At 35.2% G+C, this 27,309-nt stretch overlaps 1 protein-coding gene across 7 annotated transcripts in view; it reads right to left on the bottom strand.

The window, feature by feature from the left end:
* Positions 1-27,309, bottom strand: part of Csnk1g3 (casein kinase 1, gamma 3) — a 60,906-nt gene that overhangs the window by 19,846 nt on the left and 13,751 nt on the right. For 2 of the 7 annotated variants that reach the window (XM_013015731.1, XM_013015729.1), the window contains exons 4-10: positions 22,659-22,807; positions 20,514-20,748; positions 9,528-9,613; positions 9,323-9,407; positions 6,595-6,740; positions 4,681-4,776; positions 1,057-1,152 (exon numbers count right to left, since the gene is read on the bottom strand). In XM_013015731.1, coding sequence (XP_012871185.1) covers positions 1,057-1,152; positions 4,681-4,776; positions 6,595-6,740; positions 9,323-9,407; positions 9,528-9,613; positions 20,514-20,748; positions 22,659-22,807 — 893 coding nt within the window. Of the gene's footprint in view, positions 1-1,056; positions 1,153-4,680; positions 4,777-6,594; positions 6,744-9,322; positions 9,408-9,527; positions 9,614-20,513; positions 20,749-22,658; positions 22,808-27,309 lie in introns of all 7 variants that reach the window. The other 5 variants (XM_013015730.1, XM_013015728.1, XM_013015734.1 and 2 more) reach the window with 3 other exon arrangements.

The raw sequence follows: 27,309 nt of genomic DNA on the forward strand, positions 1-27,309 counted from the left end.
AATAGAGATAACCTTATTTATATTTATATAAATTTAAAATTTTTATTTTCTCAAGCAGATATTTTTAAAAGTGTAAGAAACTCAATACACTTTCCCAACTATACAATACACAAAAATGACTAAAAGATTCAGCTTGAGAGGGTAGACTGCAGTAGCTGTTCCTAAGTGTATATAAGAAAACACAAACTGCAATTTTAAAATTGCTTTAAATTTGTGTAAAAATTAACAGAATTTATGAGAGGAAGTATTTCATAAATACTTATCACGGAAACTATCTATCCAACCATTTTCTAAAAGGAAAAGCAAAATGTTCCATTATAAAAATCAGGGCCAAGCCAGGATTTGGTGGTTCATGCCCATAATCCTAGCTACTCAAGACACTAAGATCTGAGGATCACAGCTGGAAGCCGGCCAGAGCAGGAAATGTCCAAGAGACTCTTAATTCCAATTAGTCACAAAAAGCCAGAAGTAGATCTGTGACTCAAGGGGAAAAGCGCAAGCTTGGAGCAAAATAGCTCAGTGAGGGAGCCCAGATCCTGAGTTGAAACCCCACTACCAACAATAAATAAACAAGCAAACAAATAAACAAATAAATCAGGGCCATAATCATTTGATCAATTAATCAGAAACTGAGTACTGAAGATGAAAAGTTTAGATATATATGAATGAAAACTGACAAAAGCAAAAATCAATGCATGGAAAAAGGTATAAAACTGTCCTATTACATAAAGCATTACATAAGATTTATTATTGAAAATCAAGCTTCATAAATATTTAAAATAATATAGTTTACTTTTCTAGTCTGTTATGAGTATGACTTAAATATTTTAGATGCATATGTCTGCAAAAATGAACAAAGGCAAAATTGCAGTATCCCTGGTGGTCTTTTTAGAACATGTTAATTTTGTTCTTTGGTTAAATAACAAAAGAATAGAATTATGGACAGAATTCAGCAACAAGTTTTCCGTAAGGATATAAAATCATGCCATGAGTTCAAAAAAAAGGGTTAGTGTATAAATTTGGGGAATAAGCACTCATGCAATAATCAGAAAATACCTGTACCGAGCCACCATGTCTGTCTGCTGCAAGGTGAGCTCTCAAATGGTGGGGATTTGCCTGCTGGGAGTCCCAAGCTGCCCTGTGGTCTGCCGACTGCCATTTATTTAATGCATGTGGCATGCATGGAAGAAGAAAAACCCAATATGTTAAACATCTCATCCTCATAACGTATAAAACAAATGCATAAAGGACTTTAAAAATATCCTCACTATCCTAATAATAACTAATCACAGGTGCATTTTTTTTTGCACACAAAGTGTGGAGAACTTTCCAAGTAATAAAATTTTAGAAGTAAAAGGGCTTTGTAGATTCTGTGGCCTCTCAGTTAATAAATGAGATTAACAAAGAACGAAGGAAGTAAAAATGGCATGTCCAGCCCAAGACAGCACTCCAAATAAATCTCAAGTGCACCAAAAAAGGTCTACATTTTCTTACAGAACTCCCCATGTTTTCTTATGAAGAGCTATTTTTAACAATGTAAAAAGAGAGGCCTTAGAAAGATGTACATGAGATCTTAGAAAAATTTCTCTCTTGTTTAGTATTCTATTCCTGATTATAAGAATAACAGGATAAAACAGAAAAGGTTCTTTGAAAAGTGAAGAGAATATTACATGACAAAAAAAAACTTTTTTTAAAGCAACAGTCCTACATTTGAGTCTCAGATTTCTTGTTTTTGAAAAACTCTGCTTCGAATTAAGAGAATTCACTTCTATAAAAACATGCTGAAAATTCTCAATGTTTTTTTGACATCCTAGCAAATGTGTATGGCTATAAGTACAATCTAATAGTAACCAACTAGTAGAATTAAGAGTAGTTTGGGGGTTTGGCTTTATTTTAAGAATAGCTTCTTAACAATGGTCAATTCCTGTGTTTCAAGAAATGTGCGCAACACTAATAAAAAGAATGGAGAAAATTTCATATTTCAGTCCTTGCTTGTTTGGTTCTATATTAGCTACTTTATCTGCCTCACATTTTGAGATGGGAAATAGTATGTCCATATTACTAATGAAGACACTAAACACTTCCCTAAAGTCTCAAGAGCTAACAAGAAGCATACAGGGATTCCAACTCTGCACCTACTGCTCTGCCAATAATACTGCCAAGCTGCTTATAACAATGAATAGATTCTAAAATCTTCAGTACTCTTTGCTTGCTTTCTTTTTCAACCCAAGTTAAAGGAATTTTGGCACCAAGTACAAAGGCTAAAGGAGCCAAAAAGTACATGTGCAACTATAAAAACTCTTGGGGCAGAAATGTTAAAGTCAAGTAGAAGATGTGAATAAATGTTCTAGCATTAAATTTTCTAAATTAAATTGCATAATGTAAAATTACATATTCAATGTCATTTATATAAAGTATATCATCAAAACAATTATGATAGCTCTTTCTATTAAAGCTTCAAAATTCATAACCAGAATTTGACAGATTTATGCCTTATATTTAAATAAACCAGATGAGTTTAAATCTACAAGTGAAAATGGTGCCAAAATTGAGATAAATATCTGAGACAACAGGCAAAGTGTCTTTTGAGGTTACAGAACTCTTGCTAAGAATGTAGCTAAAATAACATACTGTCTCTTTATATAAACGACTACACACATCTAGCATTTATATAAAATTATAGGATCACCTAAACAATTGTTAACTCAATAAAAGCTTATCAATTATTTATTAAGGCACATGACCAAGGTTTATACCCTTGAAAGAACTAACTTTTTCCTTTGGAATTGAAAGTCTCTCACAAAATTTAAATGCTCATTGATATGCAGCCATTTAAGGAGAGATTTTCTAGATACTCAATTTTTCTGCTACAAGAATCTATATATTCAGAAACCAAATTCAATACAACAAACCAAGTTTATATTAGAAAATTTACTGAAAATTTACATATGTAAGTATATACATATAAGTGTGTGTGTGTGTGTATATATATATATTCTCCCTAAATTTAGTGTAAAAAGGAATAACATATTACTAGCTTCAGTAAGCTTACAATCTAGTAAGGAAATACAGATTATTGATCTTCTAAGTATATTCAAAAAATTAACTAGACAAAACATAAAACTAAGTCTCAATTTTTGAGCTATTACCTTCTATATCACATTCTCAGAGTGCTCACAAATGATCAACTTATTATAATTTGTATTATGAGAACTTTCATTGCACTAATTATTTGAAATTAATTTTTAATTGGCTCAGCTTTACAGCAAACAGTGTTACATACTCCCAAGAGCATAGCATTTTATTTGCTATATAGATTTTAATAAATGGTGTTCTTTCCTTTCACTTTCTCCCTGTGTTGATGCTCACTTAAACTTTATGGGATAAAAGAGATAAAAGTAAAACAGGACAAGACATTGTCCTTCTGCAAAAAAGGTTATAACCAATTATCTCTAGATACTCTATTCAATTCAAGGAAGAAGTAAAACCAAAGATAGCTTCAAAAAAGCTTTCTTTTACAAAAAGCAAAATGAAAATATTACTCAACACCATTCCATTCTCTTTCTCAAAAATATGAACTCTCAATTGTCAACTGATATTCTGTAACTTGTCACTAATGTACTCTGCTCCAAGAAAATTCAACTGCTTAAATTTATGCTTTTTTAAAAAACTGCTCACTATTCTTGCCAGGAACTGATGGCTCACACCTGTAATCCTAGCTACTCAGGAGGCTGAGATCTGAGGATACTGGTTCAGAGCTAGCCTGGGAAGAAAAGTCCATGAAAATTTTATCTCCAATTAACTACCAAAAAGCAGGAAGTAGTGCTATGTGGCTCAAGTGACAGAGTGCTAGCCTTGAAGACAAAAACTCAGGGACAGAACTCAGGCCCTGAGTTCAAGCCCAAAGATCAGCACACACACAAAAAAAAGACTCATTCTTCACATGCATCTCAAAAGCCACCTTTTCCTTATAACCTTTACCAGATGCACAAATATTTACATAACACCCTCCATGCACTTTATTAATTCATCCCATGTGATACAGCTTATTCTGCTCAGAAATGTAGTTTTATGTGTATTTATTTGTGATAACAGTAATGCCAGCAACAAGAGATTTATTGAAAGCTGACTATAAATTTGAAATCAGCATGTATTATTATTCAGGAAACTGGAAGTTTTGTGTTATTAATTAATTTGCCCAAGGTCCATATAAGCCACACCCATCTATGTATGATCCTGAGACTTGGGTGACCTCTTAACTAAATAACTGGTCCAAAACAATAATCTCTTAGATCTTCAACGGTCTTCCTTACTTCTCCATTTCTAAAGGAATACATAGAAAATAGCTTTAAATAGCAGAAACACAGTAAGTTACTCAACTACACAATAACTAGAAGATAAATTCCTATTATAACTTACTCCAGTAGAGTATCTACTTATATACTAATAGAATACCCAATGCCTTAAGTTTACAATAATTTATACCATAAATTAAGAATTTATAATTAAATATTTCCACTATTTTTAAACTAGTAATAAAAATTAGGAAAAAGAGATCATCATTAAAATATTATTTTAAAATTTTCAATGTGTATGTGTGTTTGATCCCATGAAGAAAAAAGTGTGCATATCATTTCCGTGTGAATGCAATTGATTTCCTAGGTAAAAAGGGCACCAAACCTGGTTTTTGGACTGCTGCGTCTTATCTCTGTGTGGGTGTGCCTCTCGGTTGGATGACAAAGCAGGGTCTTGCTGAACGGCTCCCACTGGAGTAGGCTGCAAGACAGTAACAGGGGCTAGTAATACACTCTACTTCAGAATGTTCTTTCATTTTACTGTCAAGGTGACCCACAGAGGGGTTACAGTTGTATACATAAGGTAGTGAGCACATTTCTTGTTGAACACTGTTACCCTTCCCTTGTTTTTCTCCCACTTTCCCTCCCCACCAGCTCCCTCTTCTCTCCCCCAAGATATAAAGTTCATTTGCAACATACAGTTTTTTGAGTATCACTTTTGCCACCCTTTGTCCTTTGTCTCACCATTTTGTTCCCCTTCCCTTTCCCAAATCAGATAAATATATATACAAGACACAGGGTAGAGCTCCCCTATGACCCAGCAATCCCACTCCTGGGCATTTACCCAAGTGACCACAAATGAGGCCATACTAAAGCTACCAGTACAACTATGTTCACTGCTGCACTATTAACCACAGCAAGATATGGAACCAATCCAAATGCCCCTTAGTAGGGTGAATGGATTAAGAAAATGCAGTATGTGTACACAATGGAAATATATACTCATTGCTTCCATCAGAAAGAATGACATTGCCCCATTTGTAAGGAAATGGAAAGACTTAGAAAAAGTAATATTAAGTGAAGTAAGCCAAACCCAAAGAAACCGAGGCCCCATGGTTTCCCTCCTTTGTAGTAATTAGTATTGAGTCTAGGACAGTCCTATCAGAGGCTCACAACAGCTCAAAAGCTATGTACATATGACCATATAAGATGATGCTAATAAAAATGAACTCAAAGATATGAAAACAAGAGGTTTTTCTTTGTTGTTTTTAATGCACTGTGTGCAGTTTGTCTTTCTTTCTTTTTTTCCTTTCTTTTCTTTCTTTCTCCTTTGGTTTATCCTCTGCTGTCAACTGTATTTGATTCTGGTACCATATGTCTTATATATATGTTAATCAGAAATCTTTTTTTTTTTTTTTTGGGTCCGGTCGTGGGACCTGAACTCTGGGCCTGGGCGCTGTCCCTCAGCTCTTCAGCTCAAGGCTAGCACTCTACCACTTGAGCCACAGTGCCACTTCCGGCTTTTTTCTTTTTGCTTATGTGGTGCTGAGGAATCGAACCCAGGGCTTTGAGCATGCAAGGCAAGCGCTCTACCACTGAGCCACTTTCCCAGCCCCTAATCAGAAATCTTTTTTAAAATCATTTCTCTAGTTGCTTAAAATGATCAAGGAAAAATATTAAAAGTTGTTAAATAAATTATGTCTCTGGAAAACAGTATTATTCTCAAAATATACTATTACAGCTCATGTCTGCAATCCTAGCTACTCAGGAGGTGAGATCGGAGGATCATGGCTCAATGCCTGCCTAATATTTAAATATTTAAAATATTTTTATAAATATAAAAAGCCTTGTAAGACTCTTCCTACTTTTAGGTTCTTATCAAAAATAATTTTTAATGTCTCTCATTTCCAAAGCTAATTTATGAACAGAACCTGTCATTCTAATAAAATTGAAGAAATAAATTTCATAAACAAAACTACACATATCTAATATTTTGACTCAGAGATTTATTAAAAAGCACATTTTATTAGATAGTACATATTTAATCATGAGAATATCATACAAAAATAGTATACTTGATCTTAAGAATCAAATTGGGATGAGAACTCCAAAAGAACCTATTATTCTAATAAGGAGAGTGAACAAAATTCAAGTAACAATAGCTTGACACCACCTGAAGAAATCTCTCAAAATAGGAAGATGAATCCTTTAAACTAATACAAATAAATACACATCAGGTCTCAACTCTTCTCAACAAATACCATAAAAATCATCTTCTATTATACAGCAGAGTACTCACCAACTGTTTACCAATCCAGTCATATTCATAATCAAACATATATCCTTTTCGATCAAACAAGTCAGTAAAAAGTTTTCTTAGGTAATCATAGTCTGGCTTTTCAAAAAAATCTAGCCTTCTTACATAACGAAGATATGTTGCCATTTCTTCTAGAAAGAAAATAAAAATTACTCTGACTACACTTCTCTATAATAAATAGTTATTGTCTCAAAGCACAATGTGCTACAAAAACATGAAAAAACAAACTATTTCAACTTAAAATCTTTGAAGTTCAATTACAACAAAATTTCCCCTTTTAGAAGAAAACAAAGGAGGAAAGAACATAAAGACAAAAAAGGTAAAGCTTAGTTTAACCACTATTTTTGCTGCTTATTAGCAAAGACTAAAATTTTATAAAATTATTTTTAATAGATATCCTAGACAGTACTAAAGTTTAATTAGCAGTTCAATGATGCACGATTATTAAATCGCATTCAGTGCATAAGTTTTACTAAAGTATTTACTAAAAATATCAGTGGGAATTGATTTATGTGACAGCATAAGTACTGGTTTGTTGGATTTCCTTTAAAGTCAGCAATATACACTAACTCAGCAATAGCAAATGCCTAAACTTAACTATGACCATTATTTTAACCAAATGAACTTTCAAAATAAACCTAAAATAGTTCTCAAAAATATAACCCAGGAACACTTTTGGTGTCTTCTCTAAATATCTGGTCAAAGGGTGAACAACTAATTGGTAATAGACAAATCTCTGCACCCCACGGCATTTCCCAAATCTAATAAATACATCCTTTCTTTTTAAATACTTCCAAAAGAAAAAGAAAGGGAAAAAGAAAAAAATAGACAAAATGGTGAGCTATTAGTCACAGCACTCTTCCCTCAGGGCACACAAGTTTGCTGACAATGAATTAGCAAGGGCTGGGAAGGTGGCTCAGTGGTAGAGTGCTTGCCTAGCATGCAAGAAGCCCTGGGTTTGATTCCTCAGCACCACATAAACAGAAAAAACCAGAGGTGGTGGCAGAGTGCTAGCCTGGAGCAAAAGAAGCTCAGGGACAGGGCTCGGAGTTCAAGCCCCAGGAATGGTTAAAAAACAGAATTTGCAAACTTTTAACAAAGAGCTACCTCAGATTACACTGATACTATTACAGCATGATAAGGGAGAACCAGAAACAAGAAGTCAATCTTGTATCTTCAAATCACAGCAGGTATTCTAATTTATTAACAAAATTATTCTTATTCTTTAATTGACTTCGAAAACGTCCATTTTTTTGGTGGGGCTGGAGTTTGAACTAAGGTCCTCGCGCTCGGGACGCAAGCACTCTATCATGGAAGCCATGTCCTCAGCCCTGGTTGTTTCTTTTCACCTAAGATGTCACTTTTGGCCTGTACCAGCCTCAGGTCACAAGTTTCCTAACCTCACCCCCAAATAACTGAGATTGTAGACATGAAACAACATGCCCCACTTAGTTGTTGCCATGTAGTCCCACTAACAATTTGCTCAGCTGGTCCTAAACCATGACTCTCCAGAATTACAGTTATGTATTGTTATTCCTAGAATAAGTAAAATTCACCGATTTAGAGTTGCTATATGCCTCCCTGAAAACAAAATGTTTTCATAAATGTGTACAGTTCTCCAATGTAAATCTAGCCTAAAATTAGTAAGGTCGGGAAGATTTTACTGTACTTTGAACCTCTTCTTTTGAAGCTGACTTTGAGAGCCAAATGACTCATATTGTACTAAACTTAATAGTTGGTATTCTTGGGGCTGAGAAGCTGGCTCAGTGGTGGAGCGCTTGCTTTGCATGAATGAGGCCCTGGGTTCCATTCCTCAGCACCACATAAGCAAAAAGAAAAAAGCCGGAAGTGGTGCTGTGGCCCAAGTGGTAGAGCGCTAGCCTTGAGCTGAAGAGCTGAGGGACAGCGCCCAGGCCCAGAGTTCAGGCCCCACGACCGGACCCCCAAAAAATAATAAAAAATAAAATAAAATAAATGTGTTATTGGGCTGAGGATGGAAGCACATACCTATAATCCCAGCTACACAAGAGGCAGGGATGGGAGGGAACAGGGTTCACGGCCAGTACAGACAAAAATGTTAGTGAGACCTTATCTCAAAACCCCCCAGGCATGATGGTTTATACCTATAATCCCAGCTACAAAACAGGTGCAGACAGGTGGATCACTCTCTAAGGATGGCTGTGTGAAAAACTGCAAGCTGAAAACTAAAGATAAAAGGGCTAGGGTGTAGCACAACTGGTAGAGTGCTTATCTAGCAACTGCAAAGCCCCGAGTTCAAACTATAGTACTGTCAACACAAAAAGGTCACTGAAGAAGGTATAACTTCAGCTAGGACTGGGCTAACATTATTATTTTTGGGGGGGAAGGGGGAGTCCGGTCGTGGGGCCTGAACTCTAGGCCTGGGCGCTGTCCCTCAGCTCTTCAGTTCAAGGCTAGCGTTCTACCATTTGAGCCACAGCACCACTTCCGGCTTTTTTCTTTTTGCTTATGTGGTGCTGAGGAATCGAACCCAGAGCCTCATGCATGCAAGGCAAGTGCTCTACCACTGAGCCACCTTCCCAGCCCCTGGGCTAACAATATTAAAGGATGGAATTTTCATCTAATACCACCATGTAAAACACATTTTTAAAGTCTTCACGTTGAAGTATAAAAATATTTATAAATTGAAGTAATAAATAGCAGCAGTTATCAGTTTGGCATTATTCATTACCTGGAAAATTTTCACATAACACCTCTATCGGTGTTGCTCGTTTTGTATCGCCAATTTTCTGATACCTCTCTTTTAGTGTGTCAGCCTAAAATAGGAAAAAGAAACATCCCTGAGAATATGATAAGTCAAAAATAATTAGTTAGAATAGGTAATTTAAGTATATAAGACTTAATTAAATTAAATAAGGAAACACAAAAACAAATACCTTTAAGCCTTGCCAAGGAAGACTGCCTCTTAGAAAGTACATGAACATATGACCTAAAGCTTCTAAATCATCTCTTCTACTTTGCTCTGAAACAGAAGATACATAAATTTCACTGCTCTTTACCAGTTAAAGTTAGAAAAGAGAACTGATTCTTTTTCAAAATTTATTTCCCAAAGTTCAATATATAAATGAAAATATAGGTCCCTTGCATACAAGTGAGAAAATTATGACTAAACTAAATCATAACTGCATTTTTACATATTAATCATGATTAAATATACTATTATAATAATGTAAATGCTACTACAGATTTTCTTATCTACTCAGATATATGTTCACGGAAATACAGGCGAAGGGAAAAAAGATTCCAGTGATTAAGCAGTCTTTGTGGAATACAGCTCCATTTTTAAAGACTTAGAGCACAACATATTAAAGCTCCCAAGAAGCATTTGAGTTTTAAATTATTTAGTTAACTTTATTAAATGATCCATTACATGAAGTTATGAAAGCATAAAACTTCCAATCACATTTTCCCCATCAACATTGAGAACAATTAGTTTTGTGTATATTTCAAGAAACTTTGATCGGTGACATTGATCAAGATGCACTATATTCATAAATTGCTTCGATGAATGCAACTCCTTTGTATAACTACACCAAGATAATAAAAATATTTTTTAAAAACTGATGTTTGACACATACCAATAGTGATAATCCCTCCACTATCACCAAAAATTAAGACTAAAACAAATCATCATTTTCAAGTTATTTCTGTTTATCAATGAAATGTCATATAACATATAACTGACTAATTATCACAAACTAAGTAAGGTTCAGGGAAGATCCTTATAAATATTTATTACTAGAGGTGACACTAAGCAAAAGGAAAGAAATGTACATATCACCCAATGTGGAAGAAATAACAGTCTCGTCAAAGCTCATAGAACTCATAAACTTTATAGACCACAATAAAGACAATTTGTCCCATGAAGATTAGAATGTGTTTGTGACTTAATAACTAAGTATCACTATCTCACAATAGTGTGAAATTTATGTAATCACTTAATCACAATAAAAACTGCTACAAAAAGAGGTATTTCAATTTTTGTCAATGAAGTTAAATTTGCATTTTTGGATCTTTTAAATTATAATTCAGAATGCTGAGTAACAATAAAAGAAAAAAACAATAGATTACTAAATGGTGTTTGCATAAAAGATGTTTACCCCAAGTGCTGCTTGAAGAAAAGCAAACTTCTCAAGGAAAGGATCAGAATTAGGGTGAAGCGGTCAGAAAGCATTTAAAATTTTACCATGGACTCTCCTAACAATGTGCCAGAGTGTGTGTTCTTTACTAATATCCTTCCACAAGCCTGCAGGCTGTTTATTATCGTCAAAAGCATGTGTAGTGGCTACACAGAGCAGTCTTTATGGATGCTAGGTCCTAGTGTCGTAAAACAAAAATTTTGGAGGGGGAAAAAAAAAATCCTACTTCTAGACTCCAGTTGAAAATTAGAATGATCTGAGCTTTTCAAACTGAAATCCTACTGCCGGTGACAGATTCCTTGGATATGAAACCAAGTGGAGGCCTGTGCCTCAAAAGCTTAATAGATGATATTGAAGTTTATTGAGTTTCAAAAATCATTAAAAAGAAACTCCTTTCACTAAAGGATAATTTGTCTATAATCAAATACTCTCACAATAGCATGAAATCTGGTAAATTTTGACATCATTTGTACACTACTCCCACCACCATCAGGAAGCATCTCTAATATATGTCCAAATAATCTTGCCGTTAGTCTCCCTTTCCACTGAGACTTTTTACGGCACCACACAGTACAGACTCATTTCTGAATTCTCTCACCCCATATGTTTCTATGATTCACCCATAGCACTCCATGTATCAGTAGTTCATTATTTTTTATTGCTGAATAGCAAGGCACAATATGTTAATCTTCCTACTGAAAGATACTTATAGTTTCCAGTTTGGAGCTACTGGAGGAAGAGCACTTTGAATATTTTTATACAAGTCTTTTTATGAATATACACTTTTATTTTTCTTGAATATAAATTTTTAGAAATTACATCATGGAATCACATGACAAGTGTAAATTTATCTTTGTAAGAGAGTCTTAAATATTTTCAAAAAAGTTTGTGTGTATCCCATTTCACATTCTCAGCAGCAATGTACAAGAGTTCCAGTTACTTCAAAACCTGTCCAGTATATGGTTGATTTCTTAAACTTTAGCCATGCGAACAGCTAAGTATTATTTAATTTGTATCTCACTAGGGACTGATGTTTAAAGGCACTTTATGTGCTAGTAATCTCGCATACATCTTTGTGAAATATTTGTTCAAATGCTTTGCCCATTTTTTTTAGAACTGAGTACTTGTCAAAGTTGTGAAAGTTCCTGGCGTATTCTGAATACAAGTCATTTTCAGATATATATTTTGTAAATACTTCCTTTGTCTGACACCACAGCTTGTTTTTGTTGTGTTTTCTTAATAAAAAACAAAGTTTCATACTTTGAAGAACTCCAATTTACAGGGAGTGGTCAGGAATCTGATTCTTAAAAACATTGCAAAATTTGGGCTGGGAAGGTAGCTCAGTGGTAGAGTGCTTGCCTTGCATGCATGAGGCCCTGGATTCGATTCCTCAGCACCACATAAGCAAAAAGAAGCCGGAAGTGGCACTGTGGCTCAAGTGGTAGAGCGCTAGCCTTGAGCTGAAGAGCTGAGGGACAGCACCCAGGCCCAGAGTTCAGGCCCCACGACTGACTCCCCCTCCCCCCACCTCCGCAAAAAAAACAAATTTTTTCCATTTTTTTCTTTTTAAGCTTTATAGTTTTGGTTCTTACATTTACATATATTTTACACTGTGAAGTAACTTATTTTTGGTTCTAGAGCAGGATAAAAGTTCAGATTCTTTCCAATATAAATATGCAGTATTCTCATACTGTTTCTTGACAAGATTCTTTCCCCTTGCATACCTTGCATTCTCAAAAATAATGCATAGATGTTTTTCAATCTACTATTTCTAGACTATATATTGACATACCTATCTATGCTGACTCAAAATAAATAAAAAACAAAATAATCATGAAGAAATCAATGGCCAATAAAACAGAAAATCAACAGAAAAATAGTAACAAAAGCTGATAAAATCTTTAATCCTCTTAGTATGCTAAAAGAAGCATGTATTACCAATAACAGGAACAATAGAGGGGCTAACAGAACAAATCCTATAGCCATTCAGAGAACAGGTACAGTATATTTTATGAATATTATACCCATAAATTCAACAACTAGGACATAATAGAGAAAAGCTTTGAAAGGTATTAACAATCTAAACACTGTTGCCGAGCACCAGTGGCTCACATTTGTAATCCTAACCACTGATAAGGCTGAGATCTGATGATCATGGTTCTAAAACTGCCCTGGCAAGAAATGCCAGGAGACTTTTATCTCCAATTAAGCACCAAAAAAGCCAGAAGTAGATCCATCACTCATGTGATAGAGCACTAACCTTGAGCCAAAAAAGGTCAGGGACAGTGTCTAGGCCCTAAGTTAAAACCTAGGACCAGCACCAAAATAAATTAATAAATAAGTAAATGGCAATGTTAATAGCTTTATCAACTGAAGAAATTTAATTTTAAATTTAGAGCCTTCCCCAAATACAACGGCTAGATGACATCACATGCGAATTACATCAAACAAGAAAAAAATACAAATTCTACATACTCTTAAGAACAGTCATTCCCATCTTACTACCTTGTTACAAAAACCAAAGATAATACAAGTAGCAGAAGTATAGGAAATATTCCTGATAAAGTAATGAACTAATATACTGTAACTAAGTAAAGTTAATGCTTAGAATGTAAGGTTAGTTAACTTTCAAAAGCAAATCAATGTAAGTCATGTTAATAGAGTTGTTGTTTTTTTGTTTTTTTTTTTTTGGTTGTGGGGCCTGAACTCTGGGCCTGGGCACTGTCCCTCAGCTCTTCAACTCAAGGCTAGCGCTCTACCACTTAAGCCACAGCGCCACTTCCGGCTTTTTCCGCTTATGTGGTGCTGAGGAATCGAACCCAGGGCCTCATGCATGCAAGGCAAGCAATCTACCACTGAGCCACCTTCCCAGCCCGTTAACAGAGTTTTTTTAAAACATGTAAATCACAGGATCATCTTAGATATAAAAAAATATCATAACAAAAATCCAACATGCATTCCCATAAGAAAACTCTGCAAATAAGAAATTTAAAAACATTATTTCTAACAAAGGACAACTATGGAAGAACTACAACATAATTTTTGAATAGTGAAAGATACCTGGTGATCAAGATTTAAAAAAAGCTCTACTTTCCCATCCTTCTATTTAATATAGAATTATACAAACAGTTCTTTCACTACAAAAAAATGCTGTGAAAACAAATATCATAATGTATGCAAATTGGAGAGTAAAACTATTTTTCTTTGTCAATGATTTGATACAGAAATTTTAAAGTAATCTACAAAATGTCTATTAAGAACTAGTGAGTTTTAACAATTACAGGGCACAAGATCAATATATAAAAGCAACCAGATTTTTATATTAGCAATGAACAATAGGGAAGTGAATTTTAAAGCCATAATCCTTACAACAGCATTACACAACAAGAAATATGTAAAGATATGTACACATATGAGATCTACGTTTTATAAAATACACTTTAAAAGACTAAAATATATTTAAAAAATATACTGAGCTCTACAGTAGGACTCATTGTTTAGGAGACAAACTCAGAATAAAAGGCAATTCCGGCAATTCCTATTGAATTCCATCCAAGGAAAGGGGCCTTTAATTATCACACTGACAACTAAGAATAATCGTAAGATAATTTTACCCATATGGCTCTAACAGATGTCTAACAGTATTACTCTCATAACCTACACAGCATTTAAAAATTCAAGCCATAAATATGAAGATGTAAAATAAACCCGCCATTGAAATTCAATCCAAAATATAATTTTCCCTCATAATTCTTTTGTGTTTTTTCACAACTGATACATCTGGAAATAAATCTTGCTATGCAGCAAGTAGCAAAAGTCACAGGAAGATTTTCTAAAGACTAACATTTCTTTTACGTGAGAAAGATCTCTTAAAGGTTCAAATTCTTTTAAAAAAAGGTTTTTTTTAATCCATATGAAAGTTATATAATTGAAAATACATGCTTTACATAAAATTTGTTTGTAAAAACGGGTAAGAGGTGATTAGAGAGGAAGGGAAAAATATGAGGGATAGAGGGGGGCACGCATACACATGTAAGTAATATAATAAAACCCAGTGTAAACAGTTTTTTAACAAGAAAGGAGGATCAGGAGGAAGCTAAGGTAGGGCGTCTGATATAATGTCAGTCTCAAAAAGAAACAATTTTTACAAATCCATGTAGCATTCTGAAACCAGAATCTTTATTTTAAAAAATAATTAAAACAAAGTATCAAAGAATTAATTAGTGGGGCTCTGGTGGCTCAAACCTGTAATCCTAGCTACTCAGGAGGCTGAGATCTGAGGATCATGGTTCAAAGCCAGCCTGAGCAGGAAAGGCTAGGAGACTCTTATTTCCAATAAACCACTAGAATACCGAAGTGGCGCTGTGGCTAACACAGTAGAGCGCTCACCTTGAGCTGAAGAGCACAGGGACAGTGCCCAAGTCCAGAGTTTAAGCCCAGCAACCAATCTCCGCCCTCCCACAAAAAAAAAAAAAAAAAAAAGAATTAACCAGGCTTTAAAAGTAACCATCAAAGAAGCCAGGTATACAGGGTTGCACATCTCTAATCCTAGCATTTTATAGAGGCAGTCAGGAGAAATAGACTGAGTTCCAGGTCAGCCTGGACTACCAGGGGAAGCTTGTTTTAAAAAGTCAAAAAAAAAAAAAAAAAGAGGGAGGGATTGCCAAGGAGCTAGAAATAAGAGTTCTGGAAGAGAGCACTTGCCTAATAGGACAACAAAACCAAACAAATATACAAATAAATAAAAGAAGTAATCACAAAAGCTCAAGCAAAACAAGGCTGATGTCAGGTACATGAATATACGATGACACTAAAAAGTCATAATTCCTCTTTTTTCCTTCTGCCCTCCAGACTCCTCATAGTGCTGTGCCCTCTATTCAAAATACCAGAAAATACTCTATGTTCAAGACATCAAAAACTCATAGCATGTAGTGGACCAAAACTCATATTACTTTATCTTATTCTCAATGTATTTTAAAATAGAAATTCATGTAATCTGGCAAGTATTTCTCTATTAATACTACATATCTAAACTAGATAATTTGAAGGGATGGGGGGATTGGGATGAGGGTGGAGAATAATGAAGGGCTGACATAGATCACAATGCACTAAAAACCAACATGTTAAATTGAAACACCTTTGAACAACTTAAAGATAATAGAATACATTTTAAAATTAAAAATATTGCCGATCTACCCAATCCTCATTAAAATTGAAGAGCTTTAAAAGTAAAAAAAAAACTAAACCTTTTATTGTTTGCTGTACTTGCCAAAGAAATTTTTGGCTCCTTCTTGAAAAAGTAAAGAGAATGTTACAAGAGTTAGTGTTATTTCCATAGTTCTGAGGGCTTTCCCAACAAGGACAAACATATCACTCACTTTTGCCATTTCTACAAATAGAATGCGCTGCATTTACCATTGTTCAGATAAAGAACATTAGGCCATAGGAAGTTGTGACTTCATAACACACAATAAAACAGTGGTGAACCTTTGTTAGCTACAATAAAATAGTCTGTTAACTCCCATGAAATGAAAATTTCTCACTGACACTGACAAATAAGGTGTGCTGTTTTTAATAAAGGGTACAATCCTGACAATTCTGCATCTAGCCATTCATATTTTAAATCCACCAGGAAAGTTTGCTCCTGAAATACACTCACCAAAAATATTATCTCAAGCATGTTTAATAAAGAAATCAAGACAGCACTTCTGTTCACTGCTCAGATGACACATTAGTGATGACATGCTACTGTTTCCAAACTGGGTGGATTTACAGAAGGTTTGGAAATTTGTGTGGTAACTTTTAATTGCTCTACTGTTCACCAACACAGCTTGAGATGAACAGGATTCAGTGTGTCTCCTCACTGTAGAAACTTGTGTTAGTACTATCCAGTTACTGTCTTCGGATGACCTTGAGTTCTTCATTATACCTATGCTTATTCACACCTTGGCAAGTTAACTATAGGGGAGCTGACAGATTTTCACAGCTCCAGAAAGTGTGGGCCCTCATACCCATCCTTCAGAACCTACTTAAAGAATGAGAAGCTGAAAGCCAAGCAGCTTTTGCCAACAGAATAAAATAACTCTGTGAGACTTGAGTCACTAGAGACTGTATTTTGGAATCAAACTGCCCTATAGAAAAGAATTAGTATTTGATACCAATCATCATGTTAATTCAAATCTAACTGAGTTAAAAAAATAAAAATCATGAAGTTCACCTGTGAATTATCTCCAATTTGACTTGGTTGAATGAAGGGATTGGAATTCATCAGCTCTGTCTTTCCTTGCTGTCATAGTGAATTAGCGGATGATGTGAAAGGGAGAGGCTGACTGGCCATCACTGAGAATAGGCCACTGCTGGAGGGCCAACTAGGTGTGGAATTGTTTGCATGAGACCCTGAATTCTTTACGTTTGCTTTATTATGCTTGTAGATCACGAAGCTGTCCTGTTGTTTGTGTGTGTCTGTGTGTTCTTGTCATTCCAAAGTTAAACATAAATGTTTAGACTAACTTATTGTACAAATTCTCCATTTGGAAGACACTGAGACCTGACTAGTGAAAGACATGTTTTCCTGAATTATGATGACCTGCTCCCACATCTCACATGAAAGGGAAATGTGGGAACTCAGGGTCATTATAGTAGAGGTCTTGGTCTTTATTTGCTTAACTTTGACTATAATCATGTCATTCAGACACTTTAAGTAGGGGGTGTATCTGGCTGCTAAATGTAGCAATTTAAATGGAACTTTTCACATCTTTCAAAAATTCTCTCCTAAGAAAATTACCTTTATTGTCTCCTTCTTAAGCAATGGCTTTACTGTTTTAATACTACAGTTTGTCTTTCCAATGACTTGTAGAAACTACCAGTATAAACTGGGCACCGGTGGCTCACACCTGTAACCATAACTATTCAAGAGGCTAAAGATCCCAGAACCATGGTCTGAAGTCAGCCGGGCAGGAAATTCTGTGAGACTCCTCTCCAATTAACCACCAGAAATCCCGAAGCGGAGCTGTGGCTTAAAGTGTTAGAGCATTAACTTTGAGTGAATAAGTTCAGGGATAGTATCTAAGACCTGAGTTCAAGCCCTGTGACGGAGAAAAAAAGAAGAAAAAGAAACTACGGGGGTAAAACCATATGGATTTCCTAGTCTTTACCTGGTTTTGCTTCAGCAATGTGAGCATCATCTTGACCTTGTTGCAGTATATAGTAGCTCTTCAAACAGAAGTTTCATTGCTAAGTTTTTGGTATGGGTGGTGCTGGAATATCTGAAATATTTGCTTTCCTACTTCAGAGATGTAAGGTAGTATATCAAATTGAAGGGTTTGATGAAGGAAACAGTATGTAAGAAAGACTGCATATACTACTCAGTTCTAAAGCTCTCTCTAGCTAGCACCCAACTACCAGTGCATGTGCCAGTTCCCAGTCACTCTTTGCAGTTGTATCACATTGCTTTTACAAGAATCTCTAAGATCACATCAATTGTGAGTAAGATAATCAAGCAAGAGAGCTAAAGGCCCTGTGTTCAAGTCCCAGTCACAGTGCGTATGTGCACACATACACATATAATCCACTTTGCACAAGAAACAATTGCATAAAACAAAAACAATGTGTAAGAATGCCACAGACCTTTTTCATAATAGTAAAAAAAAACTATTAACTCAAATATCTGCCCACATTAGAACTTATAAACAATTGTGGCATTGTAGAATAACAAAGACATCACACTAAGCAGGAAGTCAGATGGATGATCCCAGTCACTTGACAACTCTGAAGCTCTTTTCTTGCTACCCTGGACTTCTGAAAAGGACTATGTCAATAGTACTAGGAAGAGTTCAAACTGATGACAAGAAACAAATGTAAATGGGAAAAGACTTATAGATACCTTTGGGGGCACATTATTTTGTAGTGACAGATGAAAAGTCAGGTGTGTCAGAATAAACTTAAAAGCATTTAATAGAAAAATATTAATACATGTGTAAACATGCATGTACCTTTATAGGTATATTTCTTTGTTTGTCAATATATACACATACACATTTCCTAGTTCTGGATTCAGGGCCTCGCTGCAATAACAAACCATTGCAAGAACATACCAGTGGCTAAAACTTGCTTTTTAAATATTAACATTATTCAATAAAAGGACGTATTCAATAAAAGGACTTCTGCTATGTGGCTGGAACAGAGAAACTACAAGATCAATTTGGAAGAACTTGCAATCAGAAAGTAAAAAGTACTCAGACATTAAGAACATGTCACATGGAACCTAATGGAAGAAACAAGTGGTGACCAAAGCTGAGACCCTTTGAGCATATGCACTGAGCAGTCTCTACAGGCTGAGACCCTTTGAGCATATGCACTGAGCAGTCTCTACAGGCAGAAATCAACAATTAGGGGTAAAAGGAAGCATGTGTGCTAATGTTAGAACATAAAAATGTGTTAAAAAAAATGACAGAAATCACTAACAGAAAGATCCTTAATGGAAAAAGTCAGCAACAGACACTACCCTAAGCAAATGACCAAAGAAGCTTGGAATTAATTACATCATGCAGATCTTGACATACTGCAATAAGCATATACACTTTATGCTGACCATGTACCCCAAAACATGATCAAGAAGAATAAGTGACTGGAACTGAGAAGAAAATAAGACTGTGCTGCTCCTCAAAAATAAGGCCATGAACTATAAAGAAACACTGAAGGCCGGGTGCTAGTGGCTCACACCTATAATCCTAGCTACTCAGGAGGCTGAGATCTGAGGATCAGGGTTCAAAGCCAGCCTGGACAGGAAAGTCCGTGAGACTCTTATCTCCAATAAACCACTCAGAAAAACTGGACGTGGCCTTGTGGCTCAAGTGGTAGAGCACTAGCTTTGAGCTGAATTGCTGAGGGACAGCGCCCAGGCCCAGAGTTCAGGCCCCACAATCAACAAAAAAAAAAGAAAAAAGAAACACTGAGTAACTTTTCCAGGTGAAAAAAGACTAATGCTATATAATAAGCAAATATATGTGATCCTTAGAACCTGGCCCAAGCTATAAAAAGTCTGTGAGGATGGCATTATTTTACATTTTTACAAATAAGGAACTCTCTGTATAATAAAAAAAAAAAAAGTTTAGCCAGGCACAGTGGCTCATGCCTATAATCCTAGCTACTCAGGTGGCTGAGATCTGAAGATCACAGTTCAAAGACAGCCCAGGCAGGAAAGTAGTCCATGAGACTCTTATCTCCAATAACCACCAGAAAACTGGAAGTGGTGCTACAGCTCAAGTGGTAGAGCTCTAGCCTTGAGCAGAAGAGCTGAGGGACAGTGCTCAGGTCCAGAGTTCAAGCCCCATGACCAACAAAGAAAAAAGAAAAAAGTTTATATAGTTTGCCCACTGAAGTCTTACAGCAAGGATACACTTAAGCTAGAAGCCAGTTCTGCCTTTGCCTCACATCCGCTTAATAGAAATCATCAAGTGTAGCCCTCTAACTGTATCAAGATGAATATTCCAAGTTATTACTGGAAGAAAAAAAGATACAGTGAACAGAAGGACAGCAGTCACTTATTTATAGTTTAGCAATTTATAGTATTAATATAAATGGAAGTAACCTCTAAATATGTGAAAACTAAAACCATTGTACAAGCTATTGTAGTCTACAAAAAATGAACCACAATTCCAAATATAAATTCACATTGGCAGCATGCTCAATGCCAACCTCCACACTTACAAAACATACACGTACCTTTTCCTAAATGTGTGTTTATGCTCATGTATCTAGCTGTTCCTGTAAGGCTCTTGTGTTCTCTGTAGGGTATATGTTTCTTCGTCTCAGGATCGATATATTCCTTTGCCAAACCAAAATCTATAATGTGAATAACTTGCTGGGTTTTGTTTCCTGGTCGTCCTATTAAGAAGTTCTCAGGTTTTACGTCTCTGTAGATCAGGTTCTTTGAATGGACATATTCCATACGAGAAATCTTGGTTTAAGAGAAACAACAGAAATTTTATTTTAGGTTCGACTAGCAAAAGAAATCATAATAAAGGCAAGGCAAAATTTCCACAATGAATATAAAAAATAAAAAAATCAGAAACTGTTTCAACCCTTCATACTAGTCTATAGCTCCTCATATGTGTGTGTGTGTGTGTATCCAATTCCCACCTAAACTATGTCTTTACATATAATTTCATGAAGTTATGGTACATGGTTTAATATAATCAACATTTTCAAAGGGTGGTAGCTCATGAAGTCAAAAACCTTTGAAGTAAAACATAAATGGATATACTCATAAAGTTTCATACTACTTTAGATCAGTAGTCAAACAACTTAGATCAGTAGTCAAACAATTTAAGAGTTTAAGATGTTAAAAATGACTAACACCATCCTGCAGTATTTATTTTCTGTTATTTAACTTAATTTTTTCCTAGGTATTGAACACTTAAAAATAGGATCTTAAAATTGGAAAGTTTTGGCATCTAATAATAGTGGAGACCTATATTAATCACTTACAAATTCTCAAATAGTGTTCATCATCCAAGTAACATAAAATAGAGTATTAAAAATCAGAACACAGTCGAGCTGTGGTAGCTACTATCTGTAAATCCTACTAGTTACTCAGGAGGGTGAGATCTGAGGTTCATGGTTCAAAGTCAGCCTGGGTAGCAAAATCCATGAGACTTTTACCTCTAATTAACTATCAAAAGGCAGAATTAGAGTTGTGGCTAAAGTGATAGACGTGCTAGCCTTGAGCAAAAAAGCTCAAGGCTGTGCCAAAGCCCTGAGTTCAAGCCCCAGGAGTGACACAAAAATAATCAAATAAACAAATAAACAAAAATTAGAAAGCTGCTTCAACTACTTGCAATAATGATTAATAATACAATATAAACACAAAGTTATATAAGTCACCATGATTTCCTTATTAATATTCAATAACCTATGCTTTAACCAATTATATAAGCATTTTCCAAGTTATGAAACATTCTTTTAATACATATGTTTAATAGTTGCATATTATTTTAGGCTAGTGATAATTTAACCAACTTATCCTGTTAATCTCCACATCTGCATTCTTTGCCCCTTTTTTTAAATTATATCTGTCCTTGTACAAAATACTTTAAGTACATCTGAATACTTTCATAAGATGAATAGAAGTGTAATTAATGGTTTGATGAATAAAATCAATTTTAAGACTTCTACAGCATAGTCATATTGGCATTCATGTCAAACCTCTCCTAAAACTATCCTCTAAGCTAGGCTTGGTTATGTTTACCTATAATCCCAGCACTTAGACTACAGTAGAACTAAGAGTTCAAGGCTAACCTTGGCTACCTAGCAAGGTCCTGGCTAGCAAGACATAGTAAGACACAGTCTCAAAAAAAAGTAAATAAATAAAGCCTCTAAGTTGTTTTCTCATAGATCCCCTGAAATTTAATGATTTTAAGATTTGTTGTTTCTATTTTGTAAAAATTGAGCTACATAGCTTGGGGGTGAGGACTGGGGGAGGGGGAAAGTGTGGGAAAACGATGGAGGTGGTGACATTGGTCAAGATGCAATGTACTCCCAAACTGATTTATAGAATTGTATCCTCTTTATACAACTACATAAACAAAAAGGATTATGTTTCTGAGGGTTCTCTTTTAAAGAAAAGAGTCACAGAAAAAAACAAACATTCAGTTCTTCAAGCAGTTATGATACTAATTTTCATATAAATAAAATATATTTGACACATTATTTAAGTTATATGTATCTTATGATGCATATATAAACATCAGAAACATTTGTATTAGGCAGGTCAAAAGCTCTGCAGGATGTCATAAAACTTTAATAGAGCTATTAACTTCAACTTGTGACCAATGAACCATGTATCACAAAACACTTCGCTTTACTCACCAGTTGTATAGCTATCATGAGAACTGTTTTAAGAGAAAATGTTCTGTCACACAAGTCGAACAAGTCTTCCAAACTGGGTCCCAGCAGCTCCAGCACCATAGCATTGTATTTACCACAAGGGCCAAAGTAGTAAACTTGAGGTATACCATCTAGGAGAAAAGAAAAGGTCATTTAACAATTTCATCTTAAATATTTTCTCTATAGAAAATAGCAACTATGTTTTAGCTTTAAAATTTCAAGCACTGTAGCAGTATTGTTATTTTCTTCCAGACATGCGATACGCCTTCCATGAGCAAACCTTGCCATTCCTCCACTTTCTCCCTGGTGTTCACATTGCAGCTTGGTTATACACCTCTACTGTAGCTGCATTACTGAATGACAATGTAAAGAGTATTTTACTGATTCTGTAACACCTTATATGCTGGACTTCTAGTTTTATTGTTTATTTTTCCATGGTCTAGAGAAATACTTAGCACATAGAAAAAAATTTTTATTGAACAAAGCTGTTTTAATAACTCTGTGGTAGGCATGCTACTAAAGCTATCTTTAAGAATCCTCTATAGAGCTGGGAAAGTGGCTCAGTGGTAGAGTGCTTGCCTTGCATGCAGGAGGCCCTGGGCTCAGCACCACATAAACAGAAAAAGCCAGAAGTGGCACTGTGGCTCAAGAGCGCTAGCCTTGAGCTGAAGAGTTGAGGGACAGCACCCAAGCCGAGAGTTCAGGCCCCATGACTGACCAAAAAAAAAAAAAAAAAAGAATCCCCTATAAAATCCCCTTCCCTTAAATATGGGCAAAATTCCTGGGATCTTACTCTTTGGCTATCTATATATGTATATATATGTGTGTGTATGTTTCTATGCATATATACATAGACACACACAAGCATCTACTCACACACATTTGTCCCTATCTATGCATACATATATATATATATATATATACACTATTTATTTATACACATATACATGTGTTTGTGTGTGTGTGTATGTGTGTGTAATTAAGGCCCCTATCAGTAAGTCAATCAAAAGGCAGAGTGAGTGCTTTGGTGAATCTAACCTACTCAGACCCTTTGTAAAAAGAGGCTCTACATTTTCAAGGGTAGCTCAATAGTAGAGCACTTGCTTAGCAAATGCAAAGCCTTCCTGAGTTCAAACCTTAGTGCTGAAGAAAAAAAAAAAAAACTACAAATCACATACTAGAAGCAACAAATGTGCTTTCCTATAGAGCCTTAAGCAAACCACCACGCTGTGAAGTATTGATGTGCCAGGATAGAAGCTTCTAGGAACTGTAGGCCTCGATCCTGTAACCGTAACTCACTGAATGCTAGCAAGACCAGTGAGCATGAAGATAGTCCAGGGAGACCCCAGGCTCATGCCTTGGCTTTGGCCTGGGGAGACACTCAATAGGGGACCTTGCTAGACCATATCTGGACTCCAGAGGCAGGGAAATTGTGAACTAATACAGCTTCTTCTTTTAAGATACTATATTAGTATAATTTCATTATACACCCAAACAAGTAAGACAAACCTCAAATATATCTGAGGTCATCTGTACTTGGCTTCCAATAAACAAACATATAAAAGATTACCTACCATATCTACATACTGCTTATGAAGAATTAAGTTACTCCATTAAAAATACCTGTTTTATTTCTGGTTGATTTTTTTTTCCAGTAACTGTGGAAGAGAAGTAAGGTGTGGTGATACACACCTATAATCCTAGCAGTAGGAAGGCTCAGGCAAGTAAATCTCAGATTTCAGGCTAAGTAGAATCAGTTAATTTTATCGAAATGAATTTCAGGAATCGGAAATGTGGTTTATTTGCATGTTTTTCTTTCCCCTGCTGTTGATGTTGAGGATAGCATTGTCTGTTTTTGCTTTTTGTATATTCTGTTTGTTTCTTGGGTTTTTTGTCTTGTCCTTTATCTATCTTTGAGAGTAAGGAGAGCTACAGAAACAGAGAAACAAAGGGCAAACAAATGCAGCAGTGGTACTCAGTAGACACTGCTGAAAATGAACTACACAACATGTAGGAAGGGGTGGCAAGGAAAAACAGAGAGAGAGAAGGAAGGAGTAACAATGCCCAAAAAGAACTCATTACTGACTTATGAAATGGTAGCACCTCTCTGTGCACATCACTTAATTTAAAAAAAAAATTAAGTGTGGCAGGGAATCCTTTATTTATTTATTTTTTTGCCGGTTCTTGAGTTTGAACTCAGAGCCTGGGCACTGTCCCTGAGCATCTCTGTGCTCAAGGTTAGCACTCTACCACTTGAGCCATAGCGTCACTTCCGGCTTTTTCTGTTTACATGGTACTGAGGAATCGAACCCAGGGCTTCAGGCATGCTAGGCAAGCACTCTACCACTAAGCCACATTCCCAGCCCAGGGAATCCTTTTAAACTATGATTTTTATAATCTTTAAATAGTTGTACAAAGGAGTTGCCACTAGTTTATGAACACAATACATTTCAATCAATGTCACCTCTTTCAATCCCTCCCAATCCCACCGTTTCCCTGAGCTCTCTTTCTTTTGCAGGATTTGCTCTGAATTTTATGACTACATTCTCCCCTTCTTCATCTGCTCCCTTTGACCCTGCCCCTTTTCAAGTACCTGTTTCCTGGTGTTTATTTTGTGGGGCTGTTAGTTAATCCTTTTAAGGAATTACACCTTTTGAGTTGTCCCCCAAATCTACATTATTTCAGCTAATACACTGGGAATCTTTCCAAAATAAATCTTACCATTCTTTCTAATAAAGAATTTTAGAAATTTCTTGCTGGTTGTTGATTGAAGACGATTAAAAAACACTGAACTGTATGCCTAGTGTGACCCCCAACATTCACCAGTTTAGCTCTGTGACTAGTTGCCATTCATTCAATCTTGTGAGTATTGGATATGTGCAATAATTGTTACATGTGAATATTAGTGAGAGAGCAAATCATGGCAGCAGTAGTAGCAGTCAACAAGTTAAGCCCAAATAAAAGAAATCAAGTCATTCCAGTGGAGGAAAAAATAGTCCCAGAAAGGACTTGTCTAAGGCACAAACTTACAAATCTTTCTTAAAATGTGCTACATTATATTTTTTAACAAATTCATTATCTTTAAGTTGTAAAGGAATACCAATTAAACATGTGTTTAATACATCTATGAAATTAATGAGTTAAATTTTGAATTATGAATGAAATTATGAACTGATGAAACTAATTCAAGTAAAGTTTCTTATATATATAAAATATTGGGTTAATGCCATGAACCTATCTTTCTTTAGATACTGATGGTTGTGGACAGCAGAATTTTACAGTCAGAAAAGTCTTATAGAACATGTCATTTTTCACTATTTCCATGAACTGCGAAGGTCTCATCAATGATTTTTTTCCTCCTACCTCTATCTCGCTAAAATCAGATATTAAACATATGCCCAATCACAAGAAAGTAATTATAAAACTAAGAGGTACAAAATTTTTAAGTTTTATTATTTATTCAGAAATGAAATAAACTCAAGTTAATGTAACTGATATGCTTGCATATGAATGCATCATGTTTTAAAACTTAAAATGGCAGAAGCGTGAGAAATGTGGAGATTTTACATCATAACTTCATATCTAATGAAAGACAGGTTTATTTTTCTATTTAAGAATTAATCATTTCCTACTGGAGTGCAGAGCTCATGTGCCAAGCAAACATAAGGCCCCATGTACATACATACATTCATACACATGTACACACGTCCAGAAATGAATTTTCCACATCAAATGGTAGGTCTTTGTTTAGCTTTTAGTGAAACTACCATCAGTTTTCCATTGTGGCTGCACTATTTTACAAATCCACCAGCAAGTTTAGGGTTCAAATCTCCCCACATCCACACTAACACTTGTTATTTTCTATTTTTCAATTTGTTATATAAACAGCGATATCAATGACATATTTTAAAAACTATGAACAAGATGTTATTTAAATGAAGCTTGATATACTATACAAGAATTAAGGGTTTAAATTACTTGAAATGACTAATCTATGCTTAAGAAAATCTAAAAATATAACAATTTCTTGAATCAATTCCAAAATGAAAGTGTTCCAAAGATACTACTTCTCCCCAAAACAATGGAGTACTCTAGTTTTTAATAGAAGTCTCACATGGATATTCAAAAGTGTTTTTAATACACAGTTTACTTGTAAAAAGAAGACAAAAATATCAAAATTCACGATTCATAAAATACACAACAAAAAGACCACATTTGTTAAGACTTTCAGAGTCATTGTGATGAGCTTCAGGCAAAGTCCTTCATGTTCTAATCCATATAAATGATACTGTAACTCAGGAGATTAGAGGAGGGAAGCACCTTACATATTTAAATACTGCTCTGTAACTATGGGAGTATCCGCACTGTCTCTCAAGTGCTAAAAGATGTGTAGCTATATGTTTCACTTTCATATCAGTATCTCTAATATAATTTTTAAAAGTAAAGCTTTTAAAAAGTTAAAAATAGTGAAAGTGTGCTTTTGTAATTCAATATAATGACTTATTAAAGCCTAAAACAATAAATACATCCGTTCTTTAGTAGAGAGAGCTGCTGTATTTAACTTCTCTGCGTTCTATCTCCCCTGCTCCCCTTCTAACACCTCTATCACAACAGACAACCAACCCCTGCTCTC

This window comes from Dipodomys ordii, unplaced genomic scaffold (genome assembly GCF_000151885.1).
Source record: "Dipodomys ordii isolate 6190 unplaced genomic scaffold, Dord_2.0 Scaffold27, whole genome shotgun sequence".
In the NCBI taxonomy this organism is placed as follows: Eukaryota; Metazoa; Chordata; class Mammalia; order Rodentia; family Heteromyidae; genus Dipodomys; species Dipodomys ordii.